The sequence below is a fragment of the Protopterus annectens genome, chromosome 7.part0, assembly GCF_019279795.1.
Source record: "Protopterus annectens isolate FY-2018-M chromosome 7.part0, PAN1.0, whole genome shotgun sequence".
Lineage (NCBI taxonomy): Eukaryota > Metazoa > Chordata > Ceratodontiformes > Protopteridae > Protopterus > Protopterus annectens.
Window position 1 is genome coordinate 815,474,139 of NC_056739.1, and position 20,793 is coordinate 815,494,931.

The window sequence follows — 20,793 nt, forward strand, 5'->3', positions numbered from 1 at the left end:
ACTTTCAGTCGACATGTCAGTCAGATCTTATCACATCCCTCTCCTCCAGCAAAACTGGTACTTCAGGTCTTAAGTTCTACAGCTGCACTGATTACAGTACTACCAGCTGCTCACCTTTACATGTGAATTCTCCAGTGGACTAAGGCAGTACAATTGTTTGATTCATCCTATAAAGCTTTCTCGAGTTAGCAGTGACTCCCTACTTTGGTGGATCCAGTCCAATGATGTTTTTTGGGGATGTCCCTTTATCCTTCTTCCCCCAAAGACCATCCTGACAATGGACACCTCCCAATTGGGATGGGGGACATTTCTTGGGATGGGACTGTTCAAGACACATGGTCTCCAGAAGAGACTAATTTGCATACAAATGTCTTAGAGATGAGAGCAGTCCTTTTAGCATTGCAAGCCTTTCAGAACTTTCTTCCTCTAGGGACAATTGCTATCCAGATGGACAGTATGTCAGTAATGCGGTACATCAACAAATGGGGGATCTGGGTCCTACTCCTTTTGCTGAGAAGCAACAAGAATTTGGCAGTAGGTGATCTCTTCCAACCGCTTTCTAGTAGCAATGTACATACCAGGGAAATCAAACTTCCTGGTAGACAAGCTCAGCAGAACTAGTCTGATGCCTCATGAGTGGTCTCTCAATCTTACAGTGGTGGAAAGGATTTTGCACAGATGTGGTCAACCTTGCTGCAATCTCATCACCTCACCCCTCAGCAACAAGTGTAGCAGGTATTTCTCCCTAATTCCCCCTCAGGGGGATGCACTGAGAGACGCTCCTGTTCATGTTTGACCCTCCACTGTCCTGTACATCTACCATTCCCTACCTCTATTCCCCACATTTCTTCAGAAAGCACTCTGGTTGAAGAGCTGGTTTATCCTCATTGCCCATTTCTGACCTACAGTTGAAGAACTGGGTTATCCTCATTGCCTCCTTCTGGCCTCGGCAAGTTTGGTTTCCCTACCTGTGGTCTCACTTTTTATGTCCTCCTTGGACACTGGACCACAGTCCAGATCTGGTATCTCATCCCTCAGGGATGACTCACCCAGACATCCCAGGCCTAAAGTTGACAGCATGGTTTCTCCAATTGCAGTGATGGCTTGACAGCCCAGGCTGTGAGCAGGAAAATATACATGAGTAAATGGAAAAAATTCCCTTATCCGGGTGCAACAGAGACAATTGGATCCCTTATCCCTTTACTGCTCACATTCCTGCTGTTTTGGGTTTCCTGGCCTTGATTTTTCAAGGAAGTGCTAGTTCTTTCCACCATGAAAGCCCAACTAGCAGCCATCTCTAATTATCACACTGGAGATTATGCTTCTCCTCTAGTTATATCCAGACTATGTAAAGCATTCCTTAAAGGCACCTTTCTGCTTAGACTTCCAATTAAAGATCCTGCTGCACCTTGGGATCTCACAGTTGTGTTACAAAGCTTGTTTCAGCCCTCCCTTTGAACCTTCAGCTAAATCTGGCCTCAAATTTCTTTCTTGGAAAACAATCTTACATATGGCTATTGCTTCCTCCAGGTGAGTTTCTGAACTCCAATGACTCTCTTCAAAGCCTCCTTATTTGATTTTCCATAAAGATAGATTTACTTTATGTATTAATCCATCTTTTTTACCAAAGACAGCTTCTGAAGTGAACATCAATCAGGTCATAAATTTGCCAGTCTTCTTCCCAAAATTTTTCAATAAGGAATACATGCTTCACCTTGTGGATGTACATAGGCAGCCTCATTTTTATCTCCATAGAATTAAGGATTTTCAGAAAACTGACCAAGTCTTTGTTTCCTTTGCCTGTCAAAAATTAGGAAAATGAGTACCTAAAGTCATTCTAGCTAAATTGATATCAGATTGTATTTCTTATGTTTATTCTTTGAAATGTTTACCTTTGACAAAACACCCAAAAGCTCACTCTGCTAGACATATGGCCATATCTGCTGCTTTCTGGGCCAGAGCTTCTATTGATGATATTTGTGCTGCAGCCACTTGGTCCAATACTTTTATCAGTCAGAGCCATTACAAGTTGGGCATAATCTCCAGAAACAGGGCTGCTTTTGGTTCTGCAGTACTCTGGAATATCCTTCCATGAGAGCCACCCAGGGTTATCGAAGCTGGGGACTCTGACCCATTTATTGAGGAATAAATGATAATTACAAAATCCCATATAAAAGTTATGTACTCATCATAACTATGCATCTGTGTTATCCATTTTCATTCTTCCTCAACTGTCCGCCCTCCAACCTCCTCTTCTTTTTTTGAGAGTGACCTGATAAGGTTTCTTTTTTGCAACCACTATTCCTGTTTAAGTCCCTGTGCTGTTCCTTTTTTGTTATAATCTGTATGCTTGAGTAGTTTTTAGTGACTGCAAACTTGATCTGAGGTAATTCACTAGTAAGGGGCATTATGGGTAAGGGAGGAGCTCATTTGTCAGATCCAGAGTCTGGAAGAAAAGCACCCGAGTCGGATCCGATACCCATTTGTTGAAGAAGAATGAAAATGGACAACACAGATACATAGTTATGGTGAGTACACAGCTTTTATTTATACTGGAGTACTCCAGACACTACATGGGAATCACTAACAGTCCCTCACTGATAGCCTGTTTATGTTTGTAGACCCATCTTAGGCTGACATGGCAAGGTAAGTAACCAAAACCATGAATTCAGACCTATAAGCCACTTGGCAGCCAGTGCAGATAATGAATGGACAGGGTTATATGGGTAGTAAGTGACATGCTACTGCATCCTGCAATGGCCACAAGGAGCCCTGGTCAGACTATCAATCTCCCTTATAAAATTCACCGCATTAATCCAAATGTGAATAGCCTACATCATGCACATCTATAAAGGGAACCTCTGCTGGAATGAGATGCTGTAAGCTGGCAATATTCCTTAGATGATATATAAACAGTTGTAGCTGATACCCTGCATACCCAAGATACAACAGTGTAAAGAGGCACCCCGAGGCACCCTTTACACTTAGATCACATCACAGAAGAGGGCACCCTATGCAATCATGTCAAAGCACTACAGTGGTACCCTAAATTCCCAAGTCAAAGCACTGTAGATGGTATACTACCCTATACACTTTGATCACAACAGAACACCTTACACACCCAGATAACAGAAAAGCACATTAACACTTTGCATTCTGAGCTCATAGCAATGAAGATGGCTAACCTACAAAAGTAAGGTCATGGCAGAGTATGCAAGACAACCTACAAAGTCAGACCATGGCAAAGTAGGCAAGACAACCTACAAAGCCAGGCCATGGCAGAGCATGCAGACACCCTGCAAAGTCAGGTCATGGCAGATTATTCAAGACAACATACAAAGCCAGGCCATGGGAGAATATGCACACACCCTACAAATCTTAGTAATGGCAAAGTATCCAGACACCCTACAATCCAGACATCTTGCAAGCATGGTTAAGGCAGTGCAGAGCAGATGCACTCCATAAAACCAAGAAGGTGGTACTATAGGCAGATATCCTATGATCTCATATGATACTGATGCAACCAATCTTTAAATGCAGGCTGTAGTAGCACAGATGGACTCTACAAACCCGTATCCTAACAGATCAGATCAACACCTTATCAACTACAGTCATGACAGATCAGACTGACAGCTTATGGTTCAGTAGGTCAGTAAGTAAATACCAAAAAAACAAGGTGAACAGCACAGCAAAGAAACCAGTAACCAGAAAACTACTGTGGTGAACTGAGTCCAAATATTCAGTAGTAAACTAAAATTCTTTAATAAAACACAGTACTTCCGGCATTAAAATAATAAAGACATCATCAGAACTAACCAGAAACTCATAATCCACCATTAAATAATGTTACAGTTGGTCATGTGGCCATGAAGTCATATGAGAAGTATTCTCAAAACTAAGCCAACACTGGAATGGAGAAAGCAGGTTTTGTGAATGGGGATGACTGCAAGTAGGGGTACAGAAAATAGGCAAGAGGGTACTGGGATTTACTGAAGAAAACTGGCAAGGGTCCCAAGGTACTGGGAGCATATGACTAGAGAGGGAAAATAAGAGAATGGAATGAGGCCAAGAAGTTTGGATTGCAGGTGACAGACTGCCTTCCATGCCAGACTGATATCAGAGTATAGGCAAAGGAAAGGGGATACGGGAATCCTAAGTGAAAGACATGCTCTGTTACGAGTTTTTAGTAGAATCTAGAACAGAAGCTGCAGTTAAATAAAGGGTAATCAGTAGAGCAGATAAAATGTTGCATGATAACTATAAGAATCAGTCAGAGGAGGGTAGAAAAGCTTGGGAAGGGAGACTGGATAAGCAATTTACAAGGGAACAATGGGAGGATATATGCATGGCTCCCAAGTTTGCAACCAAGTCCAGAAGGTTTAGGATTTTTGCTTGGAAGCATTTGAATAGGTATGTTTATACCCCCAGCAGACTTTTTTCTTGGGAAGACAGTAAATGTTGGAGGTGTGATGGGGAGGAAAGAGATAACTGAGAACATGTTTTTTGGGAGAGTCATGAGTTGACAGAGTTTACAATTTCCCTCCAGAATGCTTCGTCAGAAATATTGCAGTACCAAATAGCTATAACTGGGGAAATTATTCTTTTGACCTGGGGCACAGGATCTGAATTCTCTAAACATAGTATTGTCTTAGGCTGCAAAAAAGCAATTACTAGAAAATGAAAATCAAAGTCTAAACCAACCGTATCTGAAGTATTGAATATTCTAACAGAGATCTTTAGAAAGAGGAAGAAGCAAATTACATAGAAATAAATGGAATTTGTAGAACAATACATGCAGAATAATGTTCAGGAGGAGGAGGAGTAAGGTTTAATGGAAGACAGAATAAACAATTTAATGTTGGAGTGAATGTAAAAACAAAATGTATATGTAATGTATCATGCATGTGATACTTATGAATTGATATATTAATAGACAACCAGTGATCAGACATGAAAGTAGTCTGTAATACAAAAACATTAATACACGTCATTACATTTAAAAAGGAGGAAAGCAGTAAACATTTTTTTTCAGGCAGCAGGGTGACACCAACATACATCTTGCCAGCTGCATACACAGACCATCAGATTTACTCTGACCTGATCCTTGCAGCTGCAAGATAAAGGGAGTTTTGGTTTGCTAGATAGAAGCAGGTGGGCATGCAAAGAAGAAAAAAAAACATTAAATACATGTATTGTATATTTAAATGTTACTGGTGTTCCATATAATGTTAGAGATAAACAGTGGATATACAGGCTATTAAAGAAGGATAATAAGTGGAAAACAGTTATTAAGTATCTGTTATCTTGTTTGTACGTTTGTTACTGTGTAAACATAAAAAGTCCAGCATTTCAAGATCAATTTCATTGAGATGGAGAGCTCATCAAAACTAAACCCTAAGAAAGTGGCACAATCCAGGATTTTTTGCTGAGGGCTTCACCCATACAGCTCTTTTTTTTTTAATATTCCAACACCACATTTGAGAAAGGGAGTAATGTTAATTAGTTTTCAGCTCAACAAAATTATTATTGATGTAATGGGCTGCTTCTGATAAACCATGTTGTACACTGCAGACATCGTGATTCTGAATGCTGTTGCTGTTCATCTTAACGCTGACAGATAAGCTTTAATTCCATACTGAGAAGTATCTGTAGTTTCATTAGTAATTTTGCAGCTTTCACTATTTGTCTGTGGTATCATCCGTGTTCCACTCCAGAACACACAAAACTAGACTACGGTAGTGTTTGTATCAAAGTCTTACCTCCAGCCATTCTGTGGCACCAACACTGCCAAAATCACCAGCATCCCAGCTTGCAAAGAGAAGACTACGCAGTGGCTTAAATCCTAGGAGTATAAAATGTAGCAAATTACATGGAAGGAGAAGCAGATCTCAAAGTAGCACTTCGATGCGCATGCAAATACAATCATTCATCTGTTCCTGCATTCATATTATGTTGTCCAACTTGTTGACTAGCTATGAGACTGAAAGATGCCAAGGTGTCAGTGTACTTGAATTTTTGTCTAATAAATATTATTGGTATTTGTAACTGTGTACCTCCCTCTGGATCAGGTCATAGCACAAAAATGCCCTTGGTTCAGCCCTCTTGGCTGGTGAACAAATGTAACTAACTAAATATTCGTGCAGCTCACATACAATAATGTTGTCAAACTGCCTACCTTTTGCCCACCACCCTCTGAAAAAAATGATCACACTAAGAGCAGTGATTATTTCTGAAGGCAGACTCATTCACTGTATTACTTACCGTTCTGAACCATTTCTGACATACAGCGAGCCAGTTCCAGCAGAATGGCAGTTCCAACTCCTGATTTTGCAGCTCCTGGGCCCCAGGAGTCTCTCTGTGCCCCAATTATAATATAGTGATCTAAAATGACCAAAAAGAGAGAATGTTAGACTAGTGCAGTCCTCCGCTCAAGAAATAGTTGTCATAGTCCTATTAGTTCAGTGTGCCACTGCATTTATGCCTTCAGTAACTTACTTTTATTTTCTGATAACCACTTTATCCTAGTCAGTTCAAGTAGCCAGAGCCTATCTGGACACATTGTGCATAAGGCATGGGGTTACTCCTGGATGTGTCATCAGTGCATAACAGGATGCACACACACACACACACACACACACACACACATGCACGCAGACACACACACACACACACACGCACAACTATGGGTGTTTGGAAGATAATTAGTTTATCGGCAGCATAGTATACTATCTACTGTTTTTGAGGAGGGGCTAGATATAGTAAAATAATATCCTCAAGGCTATCTTGTTTAAGCATTTTTTTAGATCCCTTATGCATTAAAGTATATTTGGCTGCCATCCTATGGAGCTTAGTCACTATGATCTGGGGGATGCCATTAATATACACATTAATGGCATCATAGGCATCTGCTACAGTGGTGAACATTGGCAGTATGACAGACTGCCTTGAAAGGTCTCCCCTGCACCTCCAGAAGGTCATCAGCATGACAAATAGACTGCCTTGAAAGACTTTACCAAGTTAAAACCACACTGGAGTGTCAAGGTACCACAAAGTCAACAACTAAGAAAATGAAATAAAGTGTACAGTGGGAACATGAAAAGGACGAGGTGGTCAAAAAAAAACAGCTTGAAATTTTATTAAAGAGTTAAGCACTTTCATCCACAAAAACACAAATAATACAGGACTTCATCAGAACATAGTTTTGAAACAAAGATTTAATTTTCTCAGTTGTTTACCAACAAGTTAAGTAGGAGCCGCAACAATCCTTGAAGGAATAAAACACAAAGGACAAGATACAAAAGAATGGTCCATGCTTCACAGGGACAGTATACAGAGGAATACATGGAAAAGACAAATTCCTGTTACACAGAGAACTCTTTAGTAAGGATGCAGAAGCAATACAATACTGCCAGAATGCAGGCAGCTGGTATGCGGCATGTATGCAGATAAGCTACACAACAGGAGTACCACTGCTAATACAGTTCAGAGAGAGCTGTGTTGTGTACTTAAGGCTGCATACAGAAACTACACTATACTCTGTTACAGGAGTCTACTCAACCTGAAGCATGGTTTGAGATCCCAGATCCAGCACATTGTGCACACACAAAATGAGAGTCACTGTAAGGAGCTGGTCATAACTGCTCCCACATGCATGTATGTGTCTACATTTGTGTGTGTGTCACAAGCACATGCACATACAAACAGTTATATAAAGTCGAATGATCCACTAATATTCCTCAAACACAAATCGCCTTGAACACAACAGGATCATAACTGCTTGTACATGCACCAGTATGGATGCATTTACGTGTCTGCATGTATATGTGTTTGTCTGTGTCTTTATATATATGGGCACATGAGCATTTACACACAGTCATATTAAGGAGAACGATCCCCCTAGTATTCCTGAAATAAATCTGACCTAAACACTTCAGCATGACGACAATTACACAAAACCATTTCTTTGCGCACATTTTACTCCTGTACAAGTGCTTAAAAGGAAAGTAGCTTTATGCAGCTCAGCATTGCAAAAAATAAGAGAAGCATTTCTGCCGCATGGCATGACCCTCTGGACACTATTGTGGAGGTGCTTCATTGCTCCTTCATTATTTTCATTCCATGTCACTCCATCTCAGAGAAAAAAGTGAACTCTACAAAACTAAAATGTTAGCGATTGCTCTTCCTCTGAGTAGCTGTGATCATGGTGTCAATGAAACTACATAGATCTCAAGCTCACTGCAAGCACACTTGAGTTACCAGTAATAAATAGTCATGCCTGAGCAATACAGAAATTAGCAATTTGGTATCAATCAGCTAAAGGCAGCCTGAAGCAGGTCAGCCTCTCATTTGGACAACTTTGTACAGCTGCTACTACTGTTGCATTGTGTTAGTGTCACAACTGTCAGAGGTGTAACCAGCATTTTTGGAATTACATTAAAAAATCCAGAATATAACTCCCTTATCTCCAAATGTACACTTTTGACAAGTAACAGTTATGAGATGTCTTTGTAAGACTTCAGGACAACCACGCCCCACAGGCCCTCTCACACCTCATTATAAGCAGCACACAGATGGTGAACTGTATCGAGCTGCTCAATTCTGTTTTGACACTGCCTATAAAGCACAAAAGGTTGTGGCTAACCAGACTAAGACATGCTAAGAAGACTCCTTCTGCAGCCTGGGTTTAATTTTTTGTCTCCACTTGCATGCTGTGTGATTGGGCAATTCAATTAACCAGGCAGCATACCTATAAAAAGGCAGCATTGTCCACTGGAATATCCATTTAAATGATGAATAAAAAATAAATAAATGTCTTATAGCAAGGTAGAGGGCTAGAGGACTGTAATACCTATTGTCACCCAGGAATTTTTAAAATCCTATTAGACCATCCAGTTTCATCACTGGGTCACTAGTATTGTGGCTATGTAACTTCTACTGTTAGTTAAGTACAAGAGACAAAAACGTGGAAGTTTCTTTGTATGAGGCAAAATGTCTCCAACAGGGCACCAGCTGCTACTTTATTATTTTAGGAGTATGGTGGTGTGTCCTTTATCCATCTTCTCTCTCTTCACTTTTATATAAAAATATAAAATCACTGCTGCCTATCACAGCTTTCAACCTCTTACCTCTCCTGAATCAGGTTCACGTTTGATGTATCAGAAGTACTGACTGAAAAAGTTAACAGACTCAAAGCACTTGCACTAACATAGTTAGTATTTTATGAGTTAAAAGAAGTTTGTAACAATAATGATCGTCATTACTTGTACTCTATTTGTAAAAAACATATCACTGATGTTTAGAAAGAAAGAATAAAATGTTTAGTCAAAATTAGGGAGGGCTGAGATATATGCTGTCTACAAAACAACTAGTAACATCTACGCCAGGGGCATTTCATCTACTTGTGATATTTGTGACATAGGACTGACTAGGAATCTGGTAGAGCTGGCCAGGGGAGAGGGCTTGAATGGTTGTTAGCCAGCTTGCTTACCTCAGGGGATGGGAGTGGGATTTTCTGGCATAATGCCACTCTCTGGGAGAGATTAAGGAGCAATGCATTGTCTCACAAATGCATACGCATAGCAGTAGGTAGGTAACGTAGCACATCATGTGCTGAAACAAAGATGCGCTTGTCATGCCATTGCATTCCATGTCCCTAAGGGGAAAGAGTAGGGCAAAAAAGACAGTACTCATTGGAGGAAGGGATGTTGCTGCTCCATGAAACCTCAGTATCCTGTCCTTCTCCACTAATAATTAAGCTAGGTCCTGTGATCCCTGGCTGGCACCCTGGTCCAGAAAAAAAGGAGATAGCAGTTCAAAAAAGGGATACCTGTAGTACCAGATGGCACTTCGGGGGGAGGGGGGGGACACAAAACAGACAACTAATAACAACTACATTTTCAACTAGCAAGTTTTAAAGTAAGCATGGCATCTCCTTCTCACTTGCCTGCTTTATTATGCAAAGTACATGCATTAAGGCATCTGTCTCCTCACTTGTTTGCTTCTTGTATATTTTTAAGGACATAGTTAAAGTGAGGTAAGCTTGCCCAGCATATTAATGGCATTGTTAGTCAGAACCATTCCTCTAGCTGCCAGGTGCCAGTCCATTCACATTCAAAAACAAATTTAGCAGTGTCAAACAAATTCTAGTGGTCTGACCTTTTCACCTCCCCATCTACAGGCAAATAAATAATGTGCACTGTTCATGAAACCAGCACAGTCCTTCAGCCACTCACTGCACTGCACTGTACCTTTGTGCTAGATACGTTGCATCATTGACTATTTCTAGCAAATACTAATGGGTGAAATGCTAAAGCCCTGAATCAAATGAAATGCTATCCTTAGTCAAAGGAAGAACAGCTGCAGCATAATGAAGTCCTGACTCATCCTAAAGCATTTGGAAAACACTACAGTTGTCTCACCACTTAGCTGTTACAGTTGTGCAAAGTTCATTAAGAGACAGAGTCTGCTCTGTCCAATGTGCCAGCTGTTGTAGCCAGAATTACACATAAATACACACAAATGCACGCATACAGTCTGCACAGAAGCTTGGCATCTGAGGCAATCATTTGTCTATTTCACGATCAAGTCCCTTTCCTGTCCATTCCACTACAAAACGCTTTGCAACTAACACACCATGCTCTGGGCTCAGCAGCAATACTCCTAATTAAATAAATAATTTTAAAATCTATATACCCCTTTGAGACTGTGGTTCCTTCTTGGACGCACCTTTAATAACTGCTCCCTCATGGTCCAGAGGGTTTTACTGACTACAACAGTGCACAGTGTAAGTGCTCATGGTATGGCAGTAGTCTGGATTTCTTTGACAGCAATTTCAGAGTATGAAAGCCAAATAATAGGCAAACGAACAGTTCTGTGCATGAATGGGCACTAATTTACTGATCTATCACTATAGTAAATAAAGTTTGAAGTATTAGGTTCATAGGTTGGTACTGGGCTATCTGCCTGAAGGAATATATTAGCCCAGCCACGTTGTGCAGTATTCACTGCCCCTTTAGTAGTTCCCTAGACCCTTGTACTAGCAGCTAGTACCCTTGGCCCCTATCTAGTAGTGCTGTTGGTGTGATCCCTGGTGTGAACTTTGTTACCCATCCACTCATCAAGGTTCCTCTTGAAGAGTGATAGTGAGGGGCTCTGTCTTATGCAGATCGGGACCCTGTTCCATAGTAAGGGAAGTCTCTGCAAAGGGAATCTATCCCTCCAGCATGTTCTATTCATTGTTGTGTTGAGGTTTATATCCCTAGAGCGTGTAGCTTGAGTAGATTTGGTTTTGCTAAGATGGAGCATGTTCAACAATTCTGGGTTGGACATGGCTCTGTACGTTACACAGAGATCGCCTCTGAGAAAGCGGCATGCAACAGAGAACAGTCTTAGCTTTTTCAATCGTGCTGCATAGGGCAACTGTTTGAGGTCAGTAATCCTCTTGGTTAGGTACCTTTGTGGTCTCTCCAGCTGCTGGAGATGTCTAGCCAGGTACATTCCAATTGGTGCAATGTACTCAATAATGGGTCTGATGAGGGAAGAGTAGAGGGGCACCATTACACCCTTAGATCTTGATGCAAACCCTTTTGTGATCAGATGGGTCACATAGAAGGATTTTCTAACCACTTTGGCAGCATGGTTATCAAAGGAAAGCTGACTATTTACTTGGGTCCCTAGATCCCTTATTTCTTCTTCAGATTTCAGGGGATTACCTCCTATGTTGTAGTTTGTGGGTAATCTGTTTTTTCCAAAGGGGATTACTACGCATTTATTTGCATTTAGCTTGAGACCATGGCTTTGACACCATGCATCAGTCTCATTTAGGCCCTTCTGGAGGATCTCCATGTCAGCCGGAGACTCTATTATAGCACCCAGTTTGCAGTTGTCCACAAACGTAGTCAGCCACAGCCCTTCTGTGCTTGCCTGTACTTCTGAGAAGTATATGCCAAACAGGAGGGGCCCCAGGACAGAGCCCTGAGGCACACCACTCGTTACTGGTCTGGATTCGGACACAGATCCCACTACTCTTACTTTATGGGATCTGTCTGAGAGCCAGTTTGCGATCCATCTTGTGACGTAAGGGTTTATGCCCAGGCTGGTGAGCTTATCAATAATACCTGAATGGGGAATGGTGTCAAATGCTTTAGCAAGGTCAAGGTAAGCCATGTGTACCTCCTTTCCCTTATCTATAGCCTGAGTAACTGTCTCAAAGAAATCCACCAGGTTCAGGAGGCATGATCTGCCCTTGACGAAGCCGAACTGTGTGGGGTCCAGTGACTGGAGGTTCCCAATCTCTCCATTTATGAGTTCCATAATGATTCACTCCATAGCCTTACAGATCAGACTGCTCAGGCTTATTCGTCGGTAGTTCCCAGGGTCAGTTGTGGCCCCACCCTTGTGTAGTGGGACCACCACTGCCGTGCGCCATTCTATGGGCACATAGCCTGTGGAGAGGCTGAGACTGAACAGGGTATTAAGATGCGGGGTTAATTCCTTTTGGAGCTCGCATATGACACAGCCTGGGACACCATCTGGTCCCATGGAGGCAGTGTTTTTAGCTTTAGATAGAGCCTTGTTAATCAATCTATCAGTAATAATTGGACTTACACAATCCCCTAGAATGGTAATAGGCCCTGTAGGTGGTGGTGGGGGGGGGGGAGAAATTTGCACTGAACCTGTCAGCCAAGATGTTGGCAATGTCAGAAGGGTCAGTGTATTTGTTCCAATTTGTACTAGCTCAGAACAGACCTGAGTGTTGCCATTTAGGTTTTTGACGTAGCCATAAAAGGCCTTATGGTCATCCTTGGCATCCTTGGCAACTTTCTTTTCAAAATTAGCTTTAGTTGACTTGATGAGGGCCCTCAATTTCTTACTAATGCTGATCAGGGATGATTTTTCTACTTGAGATTTGGCCTTTTTTTGTACAAGTCTCCTCCTTTTATTGTAAAGTTTGCTTATGGCCGGGGTCCACCAGACTGGTTTCTTCTTGCTTGAGGAAGGAGTCTTGGTTTTATTTGGGATAGCACGGTCCATGCAATCCTGAAGATGCATATAGAGTGCCTTGGTGTAGTATTCCGCATCCTGGATATCATTATCCTTCTGCAAGGGAATAGTGAAGCTTTCCACTTCAGATGCAAGTAGTTTGAAGTTTGCTTTGGAAAGGTTTTTGACTATGGTTTCTTTGATTGGGGGAGGTGGAGGAGTGAGGATGTCCAGGGTTATCAGTTTGTGGTCAGATCTGACCAAGGAGGGGTGATAATGGGTGTGGTACAATGGGCGCCCATATTTGTGATGATTAAATCCAATATGTTGTCCCCTCTAGTGGGGGAACATACTAGTTGTTCAAGGGCATTTGAATTTATAAGTTCTATGAATTGCTGAGCATAGGAGTTGGAACATTGGTAGTTCACCCAGTCTATACCAGGGTAGTTGAAATCACCCAAGATTATGGTGTTGGGTAGGACCTTTATATTTTCCAATGTCTCAAGGAATGCAGAGTGAGCATCTTGGGACATGGTGGGTGATCTATAACTGGCTACAACTTGAAATGTGGTTTTGCCTGCTGATAGTTGCGCATGGATGATCTCTGGGGCATCATGCTGCGCTACTAACCTGGAGATATGGGTATCCTTGATGAATATGGATACACCTCCGCCCTTTGTACTGCGATCTGGTAACTGGGGCCAGAAGATATGATATGAATTGTAACCTGGAAGTGCTGGGGTGCTCTCTTGAGCCTTGAACCAGGTTTCCGTCACTGCACAAACATCAATTTTCTCCATGCTGAGGAGAGCCTCGAGTGCTTGCATTTTGAGGTTGAGACTTCTGGCATTGAGTAGCATTACCCTTAGTTTTTGGTTACCTTTGGTGGTTATGGTGGTTGGTTTGTCCTTTGAGCCTTGCTTAAAAAGGCAATATGGGGATGGCAAGAGCCTTGGCCAGTATTCGAAAACCTAGGGGTGACAGGTGCAACCCATCTCTGGCAAAACAGCGAGGCTTGTCTATCATGTCATCCCAGGCAGACAGACACTGGATCCCCTTAGAATGACACCAGAAGCTTAGCCAATTGTTGAAATTGATCATTTGTCTTTGTATTGTGGTATCATTCTAGGTGAAGGTAGTATTGCTACTCAAGGTCAGGGTCATACCAGCTTAGGTTACATAATCAGAGAGCCCCTCAATGTCTCTTTACATGTAGTCCAGGGAGGTATGTCTTAGATCATTCACACCAACATGTACAATGACAGCGTCATACTTGTACTTGTTCTGGAGTGACCTAAGTGCCTGTGTTATGTGGCGGATCCAAGCACCCAAGAGGCAGCTGACAGTAACCTTCTCCTTGTTCAGCCTGGTGAGTGGAACATCCATGTGCCTTACTATAGAGTCTCCTATTACTAGCGTGTTAGGTATGGTGTTTTGCCTTAAGGGCTGTTGTGAGGCACACTGCTGAGGTGAATTATGTGTTTTCTGGCTTGTGTTTGGGGGTGCAGGTTGCTTGCTTGTCTGCTTTGGAGGGCACTGTTTCTTTTTTCAGATTGGTACCTAGTGCCTCTGAATCGTTTTGTGTATTTATGCGTATGTTTTGCCGGTGCTTGTTTTGTAGATTCATGTGTAACAGGTGGTGTGATGCAAGTATGTCCCTTATCCTCTTGACTGTCTGTTACAGTCATGGGTTGAGAGTGCTTAGCCTCCAGTCTGGCTGTGTATTTGCATCTTTCACAAGTGTTTGTGTCTAGAGGTAAGAGGAGAGGGTTGTCTGTATACATGAGGCAGTTGTGACACTGCCACAGGATGCCCAATTCCACCAGATGAACTGGATAGTACACCTGAAGCTGACCACTGGACATGCTTTGAAGAGTAAATTGAACTTAAGTCCTGCGGACGATTGAGGGTCTTATGCTATATTATAATAGTGCTGTCTAGGAAATTTGGAGAATAATAGTGCTGTCTTGGAGATTAGGACAAGTGCTGATTTCTGTTTTGCAAGTGCTGCAATAAGAGCAGCTGATCTGAAGCACTTGAGGCTTGCCTAGTTCTAAGGGAAAATTTACAGTGCGGACTTTGTGGGGCTGGGAATAGTATACCCCAGCTAACCGGTGCTGCCCGATGCTGCTCTGTGCGCAAGACCACACAAAAAGAGAGTTACAGGGTTTTACTTCTAGATAAGTGAGGAAAGTGAGTACAAGAGCTGTTTTACTCTAAGCAAGTGAGAAAAGTAAGTACAAAAACTGTTTTCCTCTAGGTAATGAGGAAGATAGAGTGCTATAGTAATTAGTAGCTTATTTAGTGCTTACAAGTTCTGAACAAGTGCTGAGCATGAACAAGCAAATTTAAGTGCTAAAACTTAGAATTTGTATCTGCACTAGATGAGTTACAGGACAGAAACGAGTGCAAATACAGGCTTTCAAATAAAAAAGTTGAGAGAGATGGAAGAGATTGCCCAAACGGCCAGTAACTACAAATTCTGGGCCAGAACCACTACTTATGTGGTAGACAGGTTACCTAGTGCTTACCACTCCCACTGATAATCTAGAAGTCTTCCCTCCAACACAGAAAGGCTTGGGGGACTCAGAAGCTTACATACAGTCCTGGATACAGCAAACCTGTATCTGGAACACTAGTTACAGGAAAGGTAGGAAACAGGCTTACAGTTTTTTTTTTTTTTTTTTATACAGAAAAGTAGCAAAAACAGTAGTAAAAAACAATTCACATGCAGTGCAAGCTAGCACACTTGAGTATGCAGCAAAATTAGACCAAACACAGTTTAAAATGCAATTAAATTAAAAAGGACTAAAAGCAAGTGCAGAAAGAGTTTATTAGGTAGAATGTGGTAAATAGATGAGATGGGGGAGTGTCTCAGATCAAATCTACAGTGGGGTGGGCAACTGCAAAAGCCACCAAATTTAAACTACAAGCCAAAAATAGGGAGGGTGGGGTGGGGAAAACAGTTTCAACAGAGATCTAAGCAAAAACTAACAGTACAAACTTTAAAACCAAAAAAATATTCTCGGCTCTGTATATTTGCCGATCAGTCTTTCAGAACAGTGAGACAACAGTTTCAACACAGATCTAAGCAACAATTAAACTCTATAACCAAAAAAATATATACTCAGCTCTGTATAATTGCAGATAATATGTAAGGCAGTCTCTCAGAACACAGGTTCCAGCAATTTGAATGCAGCTGTTACTATGCCAACTGAAGACACAGCAGAAAATGGGGGTGGGGTGGGGAAAACAGTTTCAACAGAGATCTAAGCAAAAACTAACAGTACAAACTTTAAAACCAAAAAAATATTCTCAGCTCTGTATATTTGCCGATCAGTCTTTCAGAACAGTGAGACAACAGTTTCAACACAGATCTAAGCAACAATTAAACTCTATAACCAAAAAAATATATACTCAGCTCTTTATAATTGCAGATAATATGTAAGGCAGTCCCTCAGAACACAGGTTCCAGCAATTTGAATGCAGCTGTTACTATGCCAACTGAAGACACAGCAGAAAATGGGGGTGGGGTGGGGAAAACAGTTTCAACAGAGATCTAAGCAAAAACTAACAGTACAAACTTTAACACCAAAAATATTCTCAGCTCTGTATATTTGCCGATCAGTCTTTCAGAACAGTGAGACAACAGTTTCAACACAGATCTCAGCAACAATTAAACTCTATAACCAAAAAAATATATACTCAGCTCTGTATAATTGCAGATAATATGTAAAGCAGTCTCTCAGAACACAGGTTCCAGCAATTTGAATGCAGCTGTTACTATGCCAACTGAAGGCACAGCAGAAAATGGGGGGTGGTGTGGGGTAAACAGTTTCAACAGAGATCTAAGCAAAAACTAACAGTACAAACTTTAAAACCAAAAAAATATTCTCAGCTCTGTATATTTGCTGATCAGTCTTTCAGAACAGTGAGACAACAGTTTCAACACAGATCTAAGCAACAATTAAACTCTATAACCAAAAAATATATACTCAGCTCTGTATAATTGCAGATAATATGTAAGGCAGTCTCTCAGAACACAAGTTCCAGCAATTTGAATGCAGCTGTTACTATGCCAACTGAAGACACAGCAATAATTGGGGGTTGGGTGGGGAAAACAGTTTCAACAGAGATCTAAGCAAAAACTAACAGTACAAACTTTAAAACCCAAAAAATATTCTCAGCTTTGTATATTTGCCGATCAGTCTTTCAGAACAGTGAGACAACAGTTTCAACACAGATCTAAGCAACAATTAAACTCTATGACCAAAAAAAATATACTCAGCTCTGTATAATTGCAGATAATATGTAAGGCAGTCTCTCAGAACACAGGTTCCAGCAATTTGAATGCAGCTGTTACTATGCCAACTGAAGACACAGCAGAAAATGTGGATGGGATGGGGAAAACTGTTTCAACTGAGATCTAAGCAAAAACTAACAGTACAAACTTTAAAACCAAAAAAATATTCTCAGCTTTGTATACTTGCCGATCAGTCTTTCAGAACAGTGAGAAAACAGTTTCAACACAGTTCTAAGCAACAATTAAACTCTATGACCAAAAAAATATATACTCAGCTCTGTATAATTGAAGATAATATGTAAAGCAGTCTCTCAGAACACAGTTTCCAGCAATTTGAATGCCGCTGTTACTATGCCAACTGAAGACACAGCAGAAAATGGGGCTGGAGGTGGGGAAAACAGTTTCAACAGAGATCTAAGCAAAAACTAACAGTACAAACTTTAAAACCAAAAAATATTCTCAGCTCTGTATATTTGCCGATCAGTCTTTCAGAACAGTGAGACAACAGTTTCAACACAGATCTAAGCAACAATTAAACTCTATCACCAAAAAAATATATACTCAGCTCTGTATAATTGCAGATAATATGTAAGGCAGTCTCTCAGAACACAGGTTCCAGCAATTTGAATGCAGCTGTTACTATGCCAACTGAAGACACAGCAGAAAATGGGGGTGGGGTGGGGAAAACAGTTTCAACAGAGATCTAAGCAAAAACTAACAGTACAAACTTTAAAACCAAAAAATATTCTCAGCTTTGTATATTTGCCGATCAGTCTTTCAGAACAGTGAGACAACAGTTTCAACACAGTTCTAAGCAACAATTAAACTCTATGACCAAAAAAATATATACTCAGCTCTGTATAATTGCAGATAATATGTAAGGCAGTCTCTCAGAACACAGGTTCCAGCAATTTGAATGCAGCTGTTACTATGCCAATTGAAGACACAGCAGAAAATGGGGCTGGAGGTGGGGAAAACAGTTTCAACAGAGATCTAAGCAAAAACTAACAGTACAAACTTTAACACCAAAGAAAATTCTTAGCTCTCTATATTTGCCGATCAGTCTTTCAGAACAGTGAGACAACAGTTTCAACACAGATCTAAGCAACAATTAAACTCTATAACCAAAAAATATATACTCAGCTCTGTATAATTGCAGATAATATGTAAGGCAGTCTCTCAGAACACAGGTTCCAGCAATTTGAATGCAGCTGTTACTATGCCAACTGAAGACACAGCAGAAAATGGGGGTGGGGTGGGGAAAACAGTTTCAACAGAGATCTAAGCAAAAACTAACAGTACAAACTTTAAAACCAAAAAAATATTCTCAGCTCTGTATATTTGCCAATCAGTCTTTCAGAACAGTGAGACAACAGTTTCAACTCAGATCTAAGCAACAATTAAACTCTATAACCAAAAATATATATACTGAGCTCTGTATAATTGCAGATAATATGTAAGGCAGTCTCTCAGAACACAGGTTCCAGCAATTTGAATGCAGCTGTTACTATGCCAACTGAAGACACAGCAGAAAATGGGGGTGGGGTGGGGAAAACAGTTTCAACAGAGATCTAAGCAAAAACTAACAGTACAAACTTTAAAACCATAAAAATATTCTCAGCTCTGTATATTTGCCGATCAGTCTTTCAGAACAGTGAGGCAACAGTTTCAACTCAGATCTAAGCAAGAATTAAACTCTATAACCAAAAAAATATATTCTCAGCTCTGTATAATTGCAGATAATATATAAGGCAGTCTCTCAGAACACAGGTTCCAGCAATTTGAATGCAGCTGTTACTATGCCAACTGAAGACACAGCAGAAAATGGGGTGGGATGGAGTAAACAGTTTCAACAGAGATCTAAGCAAAAACTAACAGTATAAACTTTAAAACCAAAAAAATATTCTCAGCTCTGTATATTTGCCGATCAGTCTTTCAGAACAGTGAGACAATGGTTTCAACACAGATCTAAGCAACAATTAAACTCTATAACCAAAAAAATATATTCTCAGCTCTGTATAATTGCAGATAATATATAAGGCAGTCTCTCAGAACACAGGTTCCAGCAATTTGAATGCAGCTGTTACTATGCCAACTGAAGACACAGCAGAAAATGGGGGTGGTGTGGGGTAAACAGTTTCAACAGAGATCTAAGCAAAAACTAACAGTATAAACTTTAAAACCAAAAAAATATTCTCAGCTCTGTATATTTGCCGATCAGTCTTTCAGAACAGTGAGACAACGGTTTCAACACAGATCTAAGCAACAATTAAACTCTATAACCAAAAATATATATACTCAGCTCTGTATAATTGCAGATAATATGTAAGGCAGTCTCTCAGAACACAGGTTCCAGCAATTTGAATGCAGCTGTTACTATGCCAACTGAAGACACAGCAGAAAATGGGGGTGGGGTGGGGAAAACAGTTTCAACAGAGATCTAAGCAAAAACTAAAAGTACAAACTTTAAAACCAAAAAAATATTCTCAGCTCTGTATATTTGCCGATCAGTCTTTCAGAACAGTGAGACAATGGTTTCAACACAGATCTAAGCAACAATTAAACTCTATAACCAAAAAAATATATACTCAGCTCTGTATAATTGCAGATAATATGTAAGGCAGTCTCTCAGAACACAGGTTCCAGCAATTTGAATGCAGCTGTTACTATGCCAACTGAAGACACAGCAGAAAATGGGGGTTGGTATGGGGTAAACAGTTTCAACAGAGATCTCAGCAAAAACCAACAGTACAAACTTTAACACCAAAAATATTCTCAGCTCTGTATATTTGCCGATCAGTCTTTCAGAACAGTGAGACAACAGTTTCAACACAGATCTAAGCAACAATTAAACTCTATAACCAAAAAAATATATACTCAGCTCTGTATAATTGCAGATAATATGTAAGGCAGTCTCTCAGAACACAGGTTCCAGCAATTTGAATGCAGCTGTTACTATGCCAACTGAAGACACAGCAGAAAATGGGGGTGGGGTGGGGAAAACAGTTTCAACAGAGATCTAAGCAAGAACTGACAGTACAAACTTTAAAACCATAAAAATATTCTCAGCTCTGTATATTTGCCGATCAGTCTTTCAGAACAGTGAGGCAACAGTTTCAACTCAGATCTAAGCAAGAATTAAACTCTATAACCAAAAAAATATATTCTCAGCTCTGTATAATTGCAGATAATATATAAGGCAGTCTCTCAGAACACAGGTTCCAGCAATTTGAATGCAGCTGTTACTATGCCAACTGAAGACACAGCAGAAAATGGGGGTGGGGTGGGGTAAACAGTTTCAACAGAGATCTAAGCAAAAACTAACAGTATAAACTTTAAAACCAAAAAAATATTCTCAGCTCTGTATATTTGCCGATCAGTCTTTCAGAACAGTGAGACAACAGAAAGTTAAAAAAAAAACCCATAACCAAAAAAATTTACACTTTAACAAAATTTTTCAGTTTTAAAACACGGGTTCCAGTTTTTGAACACTTTTTAAAAAATCAAAA

The 20,793-nt window shown here is 40.6% G+C and overlaps 1 protein-coding gene across 2 annotated transcripts in view; it reads right to left on the minus strand.

Annotated features, from left to right (window-relative positions):
• The window catches only part of TFR2 (transferrin receptor 2), a 642,558-nt gene that overhangs the window by 110,656 nt on the left and 511,109 nt on the right, over window positions 1–20,793 (minus strand). For both annotated transcript variants that reach the window (XM_044077345.1, XM_044077346.1), the window contains 2 exons: window positions 6,262–6,381; window positions 5,760–5,842 (listed from right to left, as the gene is read on the minus strand). In XM_044077345.1, the coding sequence (XP_043933280.1) occupies window positions 5,760–5,842; window positions 6,262–6,381 (203 nt within the window). The remainder of the gene's footprint in view (window positions 1–5,759; window positions 5,843–6,261; window positions 6,382–20,793) is intronic.